Source organism: Gadus morhua, chromosome 7 (assembly GCF_902167405.1).
Source record: "Gadus morhua chromosome 7, gadMor3.0, whole genome shotgun sequence".
NCBI lineage: Eukaryota > Metazoa > Chordata > Actinopteri > Gadiformes > Gadidae > Gadus > Gadus morhua.
Window position 1 is genome coordinate 16787917 of NC_044054.1, and position 18786 is coordinate 16806702.

The 18786-nt window shown below is 42.3% G+C and overlaps 1 protein-coding gene across 10 annotated transcripts in view; it reads right to left on the reverse strand.

The window, feature by feature from the left end:
* Positions 1–9798, reverse strand: part of tcf7 (transcription factor 7) — a 45537-nt gene extending 35739 nt beyond the window's left edge. For 5 of the 10 annotated variants that reach the window (XM_030360231.1, XM_030360232.1, XM_030360225.1 and 2 more), the window contains exons 1-3: positions 9341–9797; positions 8989–9058; positions 8016–8119 (exon numbers count right to left, since the gene is read on the reverse strand). In XM_030360231.1, coding sequence (XP_030216091.1) covers positions 8016–8119; positions 8989–9058; positions 9341–9523 — 357 coding nt within the window. In that variant the 5' untranslated portion in view covers positions 9524–9797. Of the gene's footprint in view, positions 1–8015; positions 8120–8988; positions 9059–9340 lie in introns of all 10 variants that reach the window. The other 5 variants (XM_030360229.1, XM_030360224.1, XM_030360223.1 and 2 more) reach the window with 2 other exon arrangements.
* Positions 9799–18786: the final 8988 nt, after the last annotated feature.

The following is an 18786-nucleotide window of genomic DNA, read 5'->3' on the forward strand; positions in this document are numbered from 1 at the left end:
TCCTGGGGAGTCAATACTATCACAAAGAAGTGTAACATGTACGTAATTATATGTTCTTGCACATATATATACATATATATATGTTTGTTTGTTTTGTCTTATGTCGACTGCCAGCTTAATGAAAAACTTTAGTCGGATTGACTAGGTGGATTCTATAAAAATATCTTAGGAAAATGAATATTTCCAGGAATGAAAAACATGTGGCCGTTGCATGTGTTTATGTGAATTTGGCCAAGAGTGATTTTGTAACAAATGAAAAATGGGTGGCTTTGGAGTGTGTGTGTGTATTTAATTGTGTTGCGGTAGCTGATTAACTGAGGTCTGGGAATGCGTACATCTGTTAAGTTCTTTAGTCAGCACCAGCTGAGGGTTGACCCTGCACAGACCCATGACTCACCTGCTGCACACACACACACACACACACACACACACACACACACACACACACACACACACACACACACACACACACACACACACACACACACACACACACACACACACACACACACACACACACACACACACACCTTGTAGCAGACAAATACTTCATGGAGCCTAATCCAAAGGTGGCACCTAGTCGCAACTTGTTCTATCCTCCTAGCATGCTGCTTAATTCTTGAGGAGATGCTCTAGGGAGGGCGATGCTCTGTAGTGTAGTACCACAGGTGGTTGACAGAGAGGGATGGCACTCTGTTTAACTGACGATCACCTACCAACAGCATGAATATGTGTGTGGTGTTTTGTCTGATTTATTCTGATTTCTGCCGGGTGTGTGTATGTGTTTTGCTTTAAAGTGCTTCTGTTTGGGAAAGCTCATGTGCGTGTGGAAAAAATTGAGGGTGATCCAAGAAATGACATCAATCAAAACAAGCCAGACTTCCGCTGTCAACACCTGTCTTTATGTCTCCCTGCTCCCTTCCCCCTCGCGCCTGCCCCTCTACCGGAACATGAGGATAAGTGGATAAATAATTACAGGTGTAAACACCTCCGGGGCAAACGAACGTTGCTACTTCTTCTTCGTCGTCGTCGTCGTCTCCTCCCTACTTCTGATATTCTTTTAAACGTTTCCATCCCTAAAAACGTTGATGTGTTTTCCCCCTCAGGGGCCTGTAAGCGTCACTTCAAAGCCGCGAGGGGAGGTGAGGGCCCTTCTTATCGTCATTTGTATTTTAATCGACTCGCCCCACCCAGACCCCCCGCCACGCAAACACCTCGCGGCCCACCCACCTGACCCCCCCCCCCCCCCCCCGCCCCTCACAGCTACCACCTGTATCCACCCTGTCTCTCCTGGATGTGCTCCTCACTCTTGAAGTCTACCTGGTTCTACCTACTTGCTTTGCATACAATTCTTTACACTTGATTGGTTGCCGCTTTCCTCCTTTCATGCCTTCCGTTTTTTATTAATTCTGCCCTTCCTTCCATCTTTCTCTCTTACTTTCCAATCCCTTTCTATTTCTCTTTCTCTTCCCCACTCCATCTCTCTTTCTACGCAGACATGAGCACCACATGATGAACACTTCCTCTGCTAAACTGTCGAAAAACAAGACTTAAAAAAATGAATAAGTTACAATTCATCCCCCATGACGGTTTCTAAAGGAGATAATATTTGAAAGCCAAGCTAGCGAGGGAGGCCATGCCAGTGTTGTGATTTTGCAGCAAATAAACCGACACAATAGTGCGCTCCCCATCGCTTGATTTGAAACAAGCCAGCGTGCCGACGTAACCTTTTGAATTGTGATACAATTAGTTTGAGAATCCACAGATTACATGACAACCTCATCCCTACGCCCGAGAACAACGCACAAAAACAAACAAGGACTTACAGTCCGATTCCCCTTGTTTGACTCATCCCGCCCGTTTCCCTCTGAGCGCCTGTACTACACTAATCTCCTACTTTCACCACAATAATCGTACACTACAGAGCAATAATCCCCCGCTAACCTAAAGATAATCTGGCACTTACACACAGCAATTGCATCTTAAGAGTCTGCCTCTCTCTCTCTCTCTCTCTCTCTCTCTCTCCCTCTCTCTCCCTCTCCTTCTCTCCCTCTCTCTCTCTCTCTCTCTCTCTCTCCCTCTCTCTCCCTCTCTCTCTCTCTCTCTCTCTCCCTCTCTCTCCCTCTCTCTCCCTCTCCTTCTCTCCCTCTCTCTCTCTCTCTCCCCCCCCCTCTCTCTCCCCCTCTCTCTCTCTCTCTCCCTCTCTCTCTCTCTCTCTCTCTCTCTCTCTCTCCCCCTCTCTCTCTCTCTCTCTCTCTCTCTCTCTCTCTCTCTCTCTCTCTCTCTCTCACTCTCTCTCTCTCTTCCCATCTCTTTGTTTACTGATGTATGACTGCATCTCCATCTTTGCTGTACTTCATCTGTAGTTTCATGAATACGCATATATTCCTCACATAGAGCAAACTTCATGACTAGAAGCACCGAAAAACGTCAGCTTCCAATCGCATTCTCAATGACTCAGGGAGGACCTTGGCCTGTCTATTCTTTCCGACAATGTTTACCAATAGTTGGTCCAAACTTCATCTCTTTCTCGAGGCCACTGAAGACTGCCGGGGTCCGGGGTTTATCGTGGCCCCTCAGAGGGGCACGGGGGCCTCTGGGCGGGGGCCCACCGCAGCCCTCATAGGGGCCAACGGAGCACAGAGGGATTAGGGCACCATAAGCCACTGTCGCTGCCATTGTTTAGACAGCCCAAGCCGGTACAAGACACAACCCCCCCCCCCCCCCCCCATCCAACCAGCACCACGCATCCCCCCATCCCACCAGCAACCCCCATCCAACCCCCCCCCCCGTACCCCATCGGTCAACACCGCAACACAATGCACACGAGGAAGTCGCAAGATCCTGGTGAATATCCCTTTCTCCCTCGCACAGACGCACAATTCCCTTGATCTAGGGGATCAACGGTGTGTTATTAGGGGATTTGTGTGTGAGTGTGTGTGCATAGGAGGAGGGGAGGCTGGAGGGATCTTATTCAGTTGACTTTTGCCTTGACGTTCTTTCTAAACAGCTAAACTGGGAGCCCAGCAAGACCAACAAACTTCACATTTAAGGGAAAGGGTCCAGCTGATACGCTTGAAAGCAAACTTTAAGAGGCTGGCCATTATCATTTAATTCGAAAATAACACATTTGTTACGCTCTTTTCCGTTCAGACACATAAAGTTCATTCAAGACATAGTCAGAATTGAACCATTAAAAATGGTAATCGCTATAAAATAAACTATGGATGAAAACTCATGAATATAATATACTATTTAAAGAGTTCATAGAAACCATACATTGTTTGTATGGTCAATAACATGTCCATACAAACAATGTTAACCACACGCCAAAACATCCTCAATAGCCTTAAAATAAAGATAATAATAATAATAATAATAATAATGGTTATTATTTTGTTGTTATTATTTCTTTCTTTGTGTTGGTAGTTGTTGTAGCGCCTTATCCTACAGCAAATCCCATACATTTCTCTCGAATCATTGCAGGAAGATATGATGAAGTGGAGAGAGGGTAGAGGAGACTCCACCACAGCCTCCCCATCACACGGCTACTCTTTCACAGCCTCTCCGGCACCACAAGACGCTACGCATCTGCATGCGGCCTGACATCCATGTATCTTCACATCAACCCTGTCTCCGTTACTACACAGAATGAAGTGCCAGCAAGTTGCCAAAGTTGGGTAAATAAAGTGAAATGATCTAATCTTATTTGCTTATAGCTTCAGAAACACAAAACATTGGTTGATATCTTCTTTCAGATTATGACATCTTGGGCCGCTCCTCAGATTAAAGCAGAAATCACTTTGGGCGTTTTCCAATATTTATGACAGCGCTGCATGGAACAATTATTTCATCAGTTGAAAAACTTGATTTGTTTTTGACATTAATTGATGACAATGATGTAAATTGTGCAATGGCGCATTATCAAGAAATTATTGGATTAAATCAGCGAGTGTGTTGTTTTTCCACAGCTCATAGCTCACAGTGATGATAGCGATGATAACCAATGGGATTAGCCCATGCAGAGAAGTGGATCAGTAACATTTGGATATGATAAAAAAAGGTCAAAATGAACATAAAAAACAGCGTCACAGAGCTGACTTTCAGGCTCTCCTTTTTCTCGATAACTTATGTTCTTACTCCACACTTATATATTATATTTTCCTTTCTGTCATCTTGCCTCCACTGTCTGACTAACGTCTGCATGTTTTCCCTCCTATATATACCAGTGGTGGTATATGTACATTTAATGGCTATAATCATCCATGATTTGAGTGGTAGGGGATTTGAAATAATAAGGAGGTAGCTTCTTATACACCTATGAAGCATCTTGTGGTAATCAGCTTCCATGAAACACACACACATCTGTTGCATTACACACACACACAAACAGACACCCACACCCACACCCACACCCACACACACACACACACACACACACACGTTACAGCAAGCACTTTTTTTGACTTGCACAAACTCTGCACTACTGTACAGGCACAGACGGTCACAAGCCACGAACACACACACACACACACACACTTATGTGTGCGTGTGCGGAGGAAACACGTGCACAGGAAACATTCACGAAAGCCTCGATACAGATACACACCCTGAGAAAAAAATCACAAATAACACACAGTCTGCAAGGCAAACTAGTGATAACTAGTGAGGACTCACATGCACAAAGTCACGTGGCTGAAAGTAACTCAAAACATCAACTCAACTACAATGACACGCTGATGCACTCTATTCATACGTGATCCTTTAGCTTCGGCGTCAACGCTCTAGGATTGCTTGTTCCTCAGTGGAATACATCTCCTTCGGACATTAACACACATTAGGGCTATAACGGCCTCCCCTTAGTAGTTTAATATCAAAAGGTGTGATGTGAAAATTGTTCATTCAGAAGAACTTGAAAGATGAGTTACCTAACAGAAAAAGCATCTTAAGAGTGGCAGCAGAGGCACAATAAGCTTTGCCTGACAATGTTTTCGTAAAGGGGCTCCCAGCGTGATCACATATACAGATGAAAGCGTGGGGATGGGGCGCGGCAGAGGACAGCACGGAGGACCAGAGATGACATCGCATAGAGGGACACAAGGGGAGAGGTGAGTAGAAATCCATCACCCCCCACCCCTGTAAACAAAGATCTGCCTGTCTTGTAAACCCATACTTTTTACAGTTTTCCCATACATTGTGTCCAGTCCATCCCTCACACACAGTCACACACAAAGCGTCCAAACAGCCACTCCCCCACACATTAATCTCCAGGTTCTTTCATGTGGCAGGGGCATGCTGTAAGCTCTCTAGTTGGTGGGCTAATTACAAGGAAGGCTCTAACAACTGAATATTGTGTGGAGCCTCTCAGAACACCCAGGTAAGGAAAGTGCTCGTCTTCACCTGGCCCCGCCTACAACACTTAAGCACGCTCACAGACACACACTTACACATACACACAAATATATAGACAGGTAGACCCACACATATATACACACGCACACATATACACATACGTGCGCACACACACACACACACACACACACACACACACACACACACACACACACACACACACACACACACACACACACACACACACACACACACACACACACACACACACACACACAAACAGCTACGTGTAAATACAGAGGCAGATAAACACGTGAACAGAAACACAGACATGATTGTAAGTTAACAAACATGTAGCCACACATGCACGTACAAATCTACAAACAACAAAGATGCACGTTAATTAAACACACAGGTTAAACACACAAGAATACTGGCAGAGCAAAGTTATATACACTTGTGTATATACACATGTTTAAACACGCATAGTATTACACACACAGACACACACTTAACCACAGTAACACATATGGACTCCAGTCAGGGTTTGCTGACACCATCAGCTGGAGTCCTTGAGAGGAGAGGACAGGAGAGCTAGGAGGTATATGAGTGATGTGGAGACACAGCGATACGCTAGACATGCCATTACACTTGTTCACTATGTTTGCCTGAGACAATGTGTTGTTGTTATCCAGGGATAACTACAGAGACATGGCGGATAATGTTAAGCGTAAATACAGGTTTACCGTTTTGCCGCAAACATCTTAGTTAGTCACATACCAAATAAAAACGCAGGCTTTGGGATTTAACAAAAACAAGGAACCTCTGGGATATAAGCAGGGTTGCATGCGTTGAAACATGCTAATTATATGGGCAGTGCGCATGCAAGTCCAGAGTTCCCCACCACACCTACCCCGTCCTCACACTCGTGCACACACACACACACGAACAAATGTGGAAACATTTAAAATTAGGTTTCCTAAAAATAAAGCGTGGTGGTTTGAAAATAAATAAAAAATAGTGATAGACAGATGTGATGATAATTTCATTCCTAGTGTAAAATAGAATTTGAAATGTTTATCTAAAGGGGGTTGGTGAACAAACTGTCCTTCAAACAGCTGACCTCCAAAGAGGGATCTTGCTAAAGAAAAGATTCCCAATTTGTCCCAACGCACATTGCCTTTGGGCAATCTCAACAACTAACCCTGTTGTGAGGGACGCTCCTCAAAGTTAGGAGCGGGCGAGTGTGGAGCTGATATGACAAAATAATTTGATTATAGTCCAAAAATAAAACGCAAAAACAAATTATGAATTCAAGCCTACTTCTGCAAAGTTTTTCGAGAAAGGTCAAAACAATAAATAATCAAAAACACACACACACACACACACACACACACACACACACACACACACACACACACACACACACACACACACACACACACACACACACACACACACACACAAATGCATGCGTGCACACAAACATACACAAACACACACACAAGCTTGACGGTCACATGTCCAGCAGTTAAATATAAAATAAATGAAGTTGGCATGGATAATCCTGACAGCCATTCAAACACAATTCAACCGATCACACGCCTCCCTCCTTTACGAATTATCTTTCTATGAAATAAAAAACCTGTGAGGTCTCATAAACACTGAACTTGTATTAACTGGGATATAAAATGGTCAAAGGAAAGATTTACAAGGCAATTACATTTTTGCAACATTTTTGTAAGCTTCAGTTACTATGTTTTCAGCCTCAATGTGAACAACACACAACAACAGACAACAATAACTTCCTTTCAGACTTGAAACGGCTCATTCCTCTATTTGACTTTGAAAATGGAAAGAAAACTGTTTTTCTCCAACTCAATATTTTTTTAAATTATTACTTCCAATTTGAATGTGATTGAAAACACTTGGTCGAGTCCCATTCAATCGGCATTGAATCAACGTGACCATGTCTTAATGAACCAATGATAGCAGATATAAACACACTCAAACCTTTCGACCATCAAAGTCTGGCAAGCACGGTGAAGGAGCAACAGTGGGGCAAATAATTGAATGCCAAAAATTCCAAAGTGGACTACAGATTCAGACTTAATGTCTGAAGTCAACTTGAACTTTGGCCTCATGTGAAAATTCAAACTGCTTGGTCGGTGAGTGTCTGAGGGGCGGTTCACAAGGCCTCTGTGTTCATGTGTAGCTCCAGAATGACTTGTTTCAGTTCTGCTGAAGTGGAGTTATTGGAAACACGGTCAAAGCAGACCACTGAAGCTCCTCTCTAGCCCTTAACAGGGCTCGGCCGATCTCTGCATGCCAAACATCACAATGCCAACATATGATTTCTACTGACTTTCAGAGTCTGGAGACCTCATAATGCCAGAGCAGAACTTCAACCTAGCCTATTTAACACACTTTTTTTTTTATGAAGCACAACATTTTCTATGACACACGCTCAAAGACACAGTAAACAACAGCAACAACCAAAACCCACTCAACGCGAGCACCAACAAGCCACTTCCTACACAGGAAACACTGTATATTAACTCTATATTGACTTGTTGTGGACTTGGCTTGGACTGTGCATGTGCGTGTGTGCGTATGTGTTTGTGTGTGTTGGCAGTAGAGTTTAAGTTAGGCCGGAGACTTACAGATGGTGGCATGGAGCTGCTCTGCAGGTAGGGGTCTGGCAGCATGAGGAAGGGGTAGCCCGGGTAAGATGTCTTGTACATGCCGCCATCTTGTTGTTTTGTTACTGCAGAGAGACAGACACACACACACACAATATTGATATTACACATTATGCATTTATAACTTTTAAAGAAATGGTTTAGGTTTTAAACCTTGCAACCTGACAAACAATTTGAAGGAAAAAAATTTGCCATTTAAAAGGTTTGAGTTTCAATTTTCAATTTAGAAACACAAGTTAACCTTAAAATACATTTTAAGGGGTAGGTATATCATTATTATTTATGTCAAAGACACAAGAAAACAAACCTTTATTGCTTGAAAAATAGATAATGAAAAGAAAGAAAGAAATATAGTAGGACAATGCTTACACAAGTGTTTGCGTTTGAAACATATGTATGAAATCCCGTTTACCGAAATATCTGTGATGTAAAAAATGTTTTTCTCCCACGGCTCTGTCCATTACAATTGAAGGCTTTCACACTCGAGCGGAAGTGTCACTACAAACTTCTGTTTTAACAACAAGGCCTGCAGTCTCCCGTCGTCGACGTGTTAGTTTATCGCTCACACCACCATGGAGCCACAAGGGCTGCACTTTATAAAGCATCTGATCTGCTCCTTCCACTATAACCTGCTTATAACTCATGCGGACAGCAACTACAACACCCAGGGCCGGACACGGTCACCCAACAAAACCCTGCGCAGACTGGAGTATACCCACGCATGTCTACTGTAGTGAGTATCTCATGAAATCCCAAGTTATTGGGATTTGAAATAATCAGACTCAAACTTAAATAGGACTGAGCAAGTGCAACACTCGTGGTGAGTGATTAGTCACTATATCGTGTGTAATATCATGACGCCAGAATCGGAGAAACGGAGAAACTTGAGGCTAATAAGCGGAGAATGAAGCGCTGTGCTTCAGTGCGTCCTCACCTCCATTGAGATGCTCTCTGTGTTTCTCCACGTAGCACCTCGGTTCGGGCTGCTGTCCCCGTCGGGCCACCTGGGAGGGACACACGGCACGACGCAAACCCGTTTAGTTCACCAAACTGTTTCCAACAAATATAACAACCTCATACGAGTGTTGTTCCCACATGAGAACAGCGTGTTTACTCATGGGACAGACAGACACGTTGTTTTCGCCACACACGCACACGCACGCACACGCACACGGACACGCACACGCACACACACACACACACACACACACACACACACACACACACACACACACACACACACACACACACACACACACACACACACCGCTCTCCGCGGGACCTACCGCTGCGCCGGGACTCTGACTGATCTCGGACTCGTTGACCAGGGACGACTTGAGGTCCGCCAGGTCTCTCTCTGTGAACGCGTTCTCTTGAATCTTCTCCTCCTGCTCCCCTTCGTCCTTGAAAGCGATCATCTCATCGTTGGCTCCCATGTCGTCCCCGCCGCCGCTACTGAGCTGAGGCATTTTGCGGAGGAAAAAAAAATAACAAACTCAGAAAGAGAAGCGGTGGCGATCCTTTGATGTCTTCAGAGGAAACTTTATATCAAATCTCAGTAGTTCGCGTCAGCTCCGAACCAGATAAAGTGCCGAACACAACCAAAAGTTTGCGCTTCTCTCTCCAACAGCCCCGTAAGTGGATAGAGGGCTAATGTTCCTCCACAGCAACAAACAGTGCATTTGAGCTCAAGACAAGTCGAGGAGTCCCGACTTCAAAGAACGCCGTCCGGGTGATTGACAGCTTGAATGACTCGTTGGGGGTTGTACGATTGTTTCAACAGAGCGCCCCGTTCTTAAAGAGACATCACCTCTGCGCCCCGTATTATTCATGACCTCTCTTTTACGCTTCATTTTTGGCTCTTAGAAATTTCTTGGTTCCTGATTAAACAAGACGATTTAGTTGTATTTCATATTAGCTCACATGTGGAAACTATCTTTGTTAGTGTCGAAAGAAAAAATGCAGCTTGGATTAGATTTATATTAGACCTAAGTATTTTTTATTAACCCAGGTTATTATAAATGGGTCATTACAGTTTACCTGTTTCGCCGATTTTAGCCCTACGACAATTCGCTGACCTGAGCAAAATCAAAACGTTTCAGTGGTGTTTTATTTTTTCTCTGGTTTAAGGAATTGTTTGATGATCTCGGAATGTGACGTTAAGTTAGGGGCAAATAAGGGAAAAACAGTGTTAATAATTATCCTTTTCGACATAGTTTAATTGGTCGAAAAAGTAAAAATAGGCCTGGATGTTGATTTAATCTTTTGCAAAGTAAAATAGGTTTGAAACAGTTGATTGCATGAAATAACTGCCAACATTTCCCAGCTTAGCACTTCAACACAGTTTCCCCTGGGAACTGGCAGGTTTTTTTAGTTCAATTCGTCCACAAAACATAATGTTGACTTATAGCGTAGCTATGGTGTTGTTCATGTCATTGTCCCACAAGACCAAGAAATAGTAGCCCTACAAATACTGTTGGTTTAAATCACAGGTGAAACAAATACAAATATGAACTGATACGGAAGACCCACAATGACACTTTGAAAGAAAAGTTATCTTTCTTGCCTTTTATTTAAAATGGCCTTCGTAAAAGACAGGTTATTTAACAGCTCTCCTTCATCATATGCCATGTGACGACTAACTTCGGCTGAACACTTTTTATAGGAGAGACAGCTTTGAGTCAGACAATTTATGGATATTTTGCATTAAAACTCTCCATTTGCATCAATACCGAGGCGAAAGGCCCAGAGAGAAGAAAGTGAAATGTAGGACAATCTGGGAAAACATCAGAAGGCTTGGCGAGCTCATCAATAAAAGAGGCACACTATGTTTTGGGCTAGTTCTTACAACCCCCATATTTTGTAGTGATCTCCAAAACATGGTAGAAATATGCTGGTTGCAGAAAACAGTCATCGTGATTTGAGGGGCTATGAGGGGAAAAATAAACAAAATCAGGAAAATGAAGAAAAAAAACTGTTCAAAGTTGTAGACTTGCATTTCAGATGTGTTATCAAGTCTTGATGTATTTTTCCCAGTATACTTTCCAATGCATTTTTAATGTTGACACATAGCTAGCCCGATCTGCCTTTCAGAGATTCTTAATTGAGGAATATTTATACTCCTTCATGCTGTGACTTAATATTTGACTTAATCTCAGTCGGTTGCCTTGAATGAAAATGACGATTCACAGCTGGGAAATAGAATTAAATACAAACAGAAAATGGGTTCGGTATTTGCATAAAGCCGCATATTTATACAATATTGTCTATGCATATTAATGAAAAGATTAAAAATTGTGGGGTTTGTAATATATGCAAATCTAAATTATAAATGAGTTGTTTAAACTCCTTGTTTATTAGACTTGATTAAATATAGACAGCTGTTTTTCCAGAGAGATGTCGACGGTGGTGCTCGGGCCCTTGCTGTGTGTGTGTGTGTGTGTGTGTGTGTGTGTGTGTGTGTGTGTGTGTGTGTGTGTGTGTGTGTGTGTGTGTGTGTGTGTGTGTGTGTGTGTGTGTGTGTGTGTGTGTGCGCGCGTCCTGGCCTATGTGATGACGCTTGTTACACATGTTGGGTTCACCTGAGGCTGAAGAGGATGTGGGCCTTCCTTTCCTCCTTCTTTCCATTCAGTTACTGTCTCTCTCTCTCTCCCCCACCTCTCTCTCTCTTTCTCTCACCCCATCTCTCGTTCTTCTTTATTTGTCAGATCCCAATTTAATTCTGAATAAGTCAATCTTATCTGCCTGAGTTTCAACACACACACACACACACACACACACACACACACACACACACACACACACACACACACACACACACACACACACACACACACACACACACACACACACACACACACTCTCTTATCTCATATGCTAATGTGATGACATCAGATTTCATGTGGGGTAGGAAATGCAAAATAAGAAGACATGATATACCCATATTTGAAAGAAAATATCTAGATCTTAGACAAAATGAAAATAATTACAATACCAAAAGCTAAATATTTGAAACTTTCGTCTTCGATAGGATCATAACTTAGTTTTCAACCAAATGCAGCTTTTTTTTTTAAGGGAGTGCTTTTCCATTGCTCATTCACTGGCAAAGGAAATTTGCTTTTCTATAATGTAGCCTGGATTTTTTCTAACAGTACAAAAGATGAATCACGGTTGGTTACACAAAAAAAAGATTATATACTGTGCTTTCTAAATAAACATCAGGCACATTAAAGCTGCAGAGTAATTAAATCATGTCCTTTCATTGGGGTTAAGCCACATCCAAGCCAACAAGCCCTAACTGGAACCACTTGTGTGCTTTTTATTGGTAGTTCTGCTTCAATCAAAAACATGTTCGCCAGGGTAACTTCCAGCCAGCAATACACAACCCGAACAAATCTTTTCGTCAGGGTGATTTTTAACAAAACTGTAGCTGTATAGACAATCTTCTATGAACACCAAGTACAGAATTGATCCGCGCGCGCATCAAATGCTGCATAATGCAAAACGTTCTAGAAATGGTATAACATGGATTTGATCTTCATTACTAGAGGTTGGTATTGAGGCAGAGGCTTGGGCCAAAATATAGAATTTAATGTCCACAATCCATCATTTTAGGTCTTATTAATGAAGTCATATTCCTTTCAAATTTGTATCAGTTCACATAGCAGTAGTGTAGAATGGTTCAGACAGAGTTTGGAAACCGGGAAAGTAAATGAAGAAAAAGTAAGTGCTATTTTTAGCAATTTGCCTTTTATTTGTGTATGCCTTCCAAGCCATGGCTCTCTTGTTTATGCAAGGTTCTGAAACAGTAGGTGCTGTTCTTATTGTGTCGTTTTAAGGATTGCACATGGGGGCGATTTCAATTCATACCTAGAATTTTTTTTCATGTAAAAAATACATAGGTATCTGTTCATAAATAACATAAAAAAAACAAGATAATAATAAAATCCGATGAGGGGCTGATATATAGGACATTTTAATAACAGCTAAATGCCCCCCCCCAAAAAAAACAGAGCTATAACTAAGAATGACGAAGTGAATGCATGTGTTCATATAATGACGGTTCTAGTTGTAGTCTGAATGCCTGCTCAGATCTCCAGTGAGTGCTTCTCCAGATGTATCAGAATGCATTCCCTGAGATGCCTCCTTATCAAACATGTATGACTTCACCACAGAGCTGCACCAGGCTTTTGGCGGAAGTCAACAAACTGAACGAGCAATGGAATGCTATCAGATTTTGTAATAAATCACGAGACATAATTTAAAGTGCAGTGTGAACAATGGTTTGGATTTGGTAGAGGTGGAATGTCATATTCATATGTTTTAATTAGTTTATAATCCCATGAAAATATGAATTGTGTTTTTTTTTACCTAAGAATGAGCCCTTTATATCTACAGAGAGAGCAGGTCCTCTTCCAGATGTTTCCACAGTAGCCCATCATCGATATCTAACTTGTAAACTACTAAATGACTGAATAAATAAATAGTGACTAAATAACTGCATACAGTTTCATAAATCTATCAAGTAAGGTCATCGCTTGACACGTGACTATTTGCTGTTGTAGACAATGTCGTCATTTAGGATGCACCTATTTGCACCTTACTGGCCAGTACAGAGCACCAAAGCTTCCCATGGTGGTTGGAAAGGAAGAGGTTGATTTACTGATCATTGAATCTGCAATCATGGATCTCAAGATATATGTAAACTTGTACTACTCTATTCCGCAAGTAAGTGAATAATTCATAATACATTTGACAATCGATATATTCACGTGATTTATATAATGGCCAAAAATGTCTTGGAATTATTCTAGCCCTCCAATTGTTTCCTAAACCAACCAGAACATCTCACATCCTCTTCAATGCCAGGGTCCATCTATTTTCTCCAGGTCCTTCTTCCTGGTCATGGTATTGATATAATCATTTGCATGACATGTTAAACCTACAACATAGTGTTTACCTTTAGGTCCCAGACAGTTGCATTAGAATTGTATAACTGGTATAATGATGACGTAAAGTTGAATATTCGCCTCCTGTGAAATATATGGTTTAAAAAACGAGGGTGGAACAAGGATGCCCCCCCCCACCCCCCATTCCAAATACACCCAATTTATTACCAACAAGCACGGTGACATACTGCCTCAGCCCATAAATACGCGTAACCTTAAACTACTTTAGCCTTAACTGTGTTTCTATGATAGTGGCTCCACCTAAAATAGCACAACAGATAGCAACACCACATCCTGTGTTTGCTGCCTTGTCATTAAAGTGAGTTTAATGGAGACAGCTATTGTGTCTACAGTAATATTTTCAGTACAGCAGTGTTACAACTCCTGTGGTTACTCTGGAGCTGATCAGCTCTAATAGTATTTCTGTTGCTAAGTTTCCCTCACACAACCAGCTTAGTTTTGGTAATGCAAGGTAGCATGTTCAATGTTCGAAGGCATTGCCTAGGAAAGAATAGCATCAAATCTGTATAATATTGATGCTATTATGGTGAATCTTTTAGATATGTTTTCAATTAAACTAAGTTAAGTGATATTGGTTTATATTAAACTGCATAGAATCCCCCTTTTTCATAAAGTACTGCAAATGGGCGTACTGTGATATGGATTTATATTTTAAATGTTCAAATGTTCACTCAGTGTTATTTTTTATTGAAATTGACTCCCTCAATGCATTTGCATAATAAACATACTATTAAAACCTTTCACAAAGAATCCAACAAATTGAAAGCAAATAACTGAACTCTCTTCCGATGAATATCCTAGAAAACACAGAAAGCCATTTTAAGTGGACTCATGTTGATTCTCAAATTAGAGCTGGTGTCGCCTTGTTCAATAATCATACAAATAATTCATTAAACTGTATTTAATTAGATTGAGAAGTCATATTCGGGTCATCATTTTCTAAATATATATATGTTGTCCTCAATTACTGCATAATGGATATCGGGGATCACGTTGATACACCTCGACAACCATATTCAACACTTCAACAAATTGGTAAAGCAGATGTTTTGGGCAGACCTACAACTCCGCTTGCTCAGTCCCAATCCCGTTGTTTTCACATCCTGAACCTAAAAGACATAATAAGATGTCCATATGAAAGATGGGAACTGCCACTCAATTTCAAGTGCTACAAAAACAGTTACATTGCTATGGGAGAGAACAGAACACATATTTTTGAACATCTTCTGAAATTTTTTTGGCGTATTTTAAGTCCTAATTTTTCTTGGCACATCGCAAGTAGCAAACCACTGAACAACCGTGCAACCGTGTAAAAGCGTATCAACTGAGGTGCCAAAAGGCCCCTCCCCACTAGGCAACGAACCCCCCGATAATGAGTCTGCTGACTCAGGCCCCGTCCACACGAAGCCGAAACGGGCGAAACCATTACGGTTTCGATCTATCCGGTTTCGAAGTATCTCCGTAAAGACGAAGCCAATCGAAACCAGATAGATCTGTAGAAACGCTGTAGTAAACATTCCAGGCCCATAAGGGGCGCTGCTTCTGGTACACAAATCCAGAAGAAGAAGAGGCAAGCATGCGCATAAAGGCTGCCCCCCCGAACCACTAACAACACAAACAAACAGCTCTTCTACGATGGCGAACTAGATTCTCAATAAATAATGGCTTAGCAACCCAAGCAACCCAATCTTTTTTGTTGCGATTTCTGAGACTCCGCGGGCTTAAGAGCCATTGGCTAGGAGGTCGAGGGGTGGGGCGATGACGTCATGGTTGGCGGTTTCAGTCGGTTTCAGGCGTCCACACGAAACCAAAACGAAACCGGATAGATTTGAAACCACCTCCGAGGGTGGTTTCAGAAGTTTGCGGTTTCGGTCAGCGGATTCGCCGGCTTCGTGTGGACGGAAGGCCGAACCGTACAAGACCTTTGCGGTTTCGCCATGAAATCGGCTTCGTGTGGACGGGGCCTCAGTCTGGGGGAGCAGGGAGAGGAGGGGCCAATCGGTGCCGATCTAGGCTCTTATGGCCGCATAGTTTCAGGGGGTGAAAAGACGCGTGATTTGCCGCCTCCCTTAGAGACGAGAGGGCATTTTCTAAACTGATTGATATTGATATTGATATACTGACCCATCTTTTCAGTAGAAATGACGAGAGTTGTCGATAAATCCTTTTTCACAGTCTGAAACCCAGGAAGAAGTATGGATCTCTGCGTGTCTGGCCGACATATCCATTCTGATGTCTTCACCCCACCTGAAGCTCAATCTGGAGAAGCCTGAGCTGATGTTCCTTCTAGGGAAGGCGTCTCCCATCCACAACCTCTCCATCAATATCCACATCTCTGTGGTGCCTGGGACTCAGACGGCATGGAACCTGTTGGGGACACTGGAGGACCAGCTGTCCTGTGCTGCCAACATCACTGTGACAACCTGCTCCTGCAGATTCGTGTTCGGCATCATCAGGAGGACACGCCTGTTACTCACCCAGAAGGCCACGCAGGTTCTGGTCCAGGCTTTTGTCATCTCACACACTACACCGCATCCCAATCTGCCCAGGCTACTGGTGGCTAAATAAATGTTATGGTGTGACAATATTCCTCACAGACCTCATTCCCGTCTCAGTGAGTGGACAGCAAGGCAAGACGGCAAGGCAAGAGTGATCCTCAAGCCCAGTCATTTATTGTGTACTGCCGTTTTCATCCCGACTTTAAAATTCACCTATTTGGCAAAAAATACACAACTTTGTAATGTTGAACACTAGGCTATTCAGTGAGGGATTTTATTCATGGATCATGTAAAATATGTTCATGTTGGAGCATCCTCAACATCATTTGACAAGAAACTATCACAGTAAAATATGAAACCATTTGTCCTATCTTAGTGGGGCAGCTAAACACAGTTAAAAAACTGGGATACCTTTCATGTTTGGGTGTGCTTTGCTAGTGTAACTTGGGTCAAGAAGAAGAAGTTCTTCTTGAGCAGATCTCAACCCCCGTTTCCCTACGGCACTCCCTCGCGACTCGAAGGTAATGACACTTTTTATGTTTTATGATTCACTCATATTCAACACTTTGAGTTGTTGGACAATTGGTGCCCATGTAGCGGTATATGCCACAGCCATACACACTGTGGATCTCTTCCTCCCTGTGCAAACAATTAATCCCAGAGCTTAATGACGGGTCACCTCATCAGCTTTCCCCTTTGGTCTCAAATCCATAGTATCTGTCTGTGGTATTGAAACCACACTGGGAGCTTCTCTATGACTAAGATAATGAATAAATTAGGGGAATCAATGTACACATTGTCTCTGTATCCTCACGTTTACAGGTTAGTAACGGTGGACTCAGCCCTTGAATGGTACAGGCTTTATCAAAGGATACATACAATTTATTTTAAACTGTGTTCTGTATAACTTCTGTATTTGTATAATCTTTCTTTCAGGGAATTTACCAGAACAAGCCGGCACTGCATTTACTCTGAGCAATTAAGAAACACACAGCTTAATTAATTAATGAATTAAAGATAAGCAATGAAAAACGATGAACCGATACAGACTGGACTCTAGCCTCAAGACAGACAAAAACAAATCAAATACACACAGATGCATGGAGGGATTCACAGATACACACAAACACAGGCACGAACACACACACGTATGTACACACACACACACACACTAAAACAAGCACACACACTGAGGGGGACATGTGCAATCTGGGAGACAGGAAACAAAAGCCCTCGTTAATGCAGAGACTTGTAGAGGCCTTTGATGTGGAGCCAAGCCATTCAATCCCTGCTCCTCTCTCTCACACACACACACACACACGCACGCACGCACGCACGCACGCACGCACGCACGCACGCACGCACACACACACACACACACACACGCACACGCACACAAACACACACAGACAAACACACACACACACACACACACACACACACATAGACACACAGATTAACACAGAGCACAAATGTACGATGCGTTCATACATACAAATGAACAAACAAGTACACATTGTGCAGACACATTACCCACCCTCTCACACAAACTCTCTCACACACACACACTCATGCGCACACACATACATTCACACACTCACACTCACTCTCTCTCACACACACACACACACACACACACACACACACACACACACACACACACACACACACACGTGCTTAAAGTAAATCTAGATCTTGAAAACCTTGATTGAAGCTCAGTCTTACTGAACTTCTGATGAGCTTATTCTCACTTCAGGGGACATGAAAAAAAAACTCAACCGATTTTATTCTTTCCACTGCACACGTCTGGTCTTGTATGTGGTAACGTCAACACAAACAGTTGGTTCCATCAACTTCAAACTGGAAACAGAAAGATTTGACATTAAGATTAAAAGATGTTTTCTTTTTTTAAATATGACATTTTCCGTTAATATTAGATAGAAATATTGATATTAACAATTACTAACAATTTAAGTATAAACATGTAGTTTCCACAGAGTCAGAAACGTCTCAGGAAATATTTGATCAAGTTAATCTGACCTACAATAAACCAATTATTTAAAATAAGTAAGTAAAATATTCAACTAATCAATTATTTGATGCGTTATTATTTGTTCATTAATGTGTTGTGTGAACAAGGCCAATTTATTGAGTTAAAGTGCTATGGTTATAACCCTGTCTGTTGCATCGCCCTTTTCTGCAAAGTCTTAACAATGAAAGGTGTCCACCTTCAATTATTACAGACATTATTGGTTGCGGTGAAAC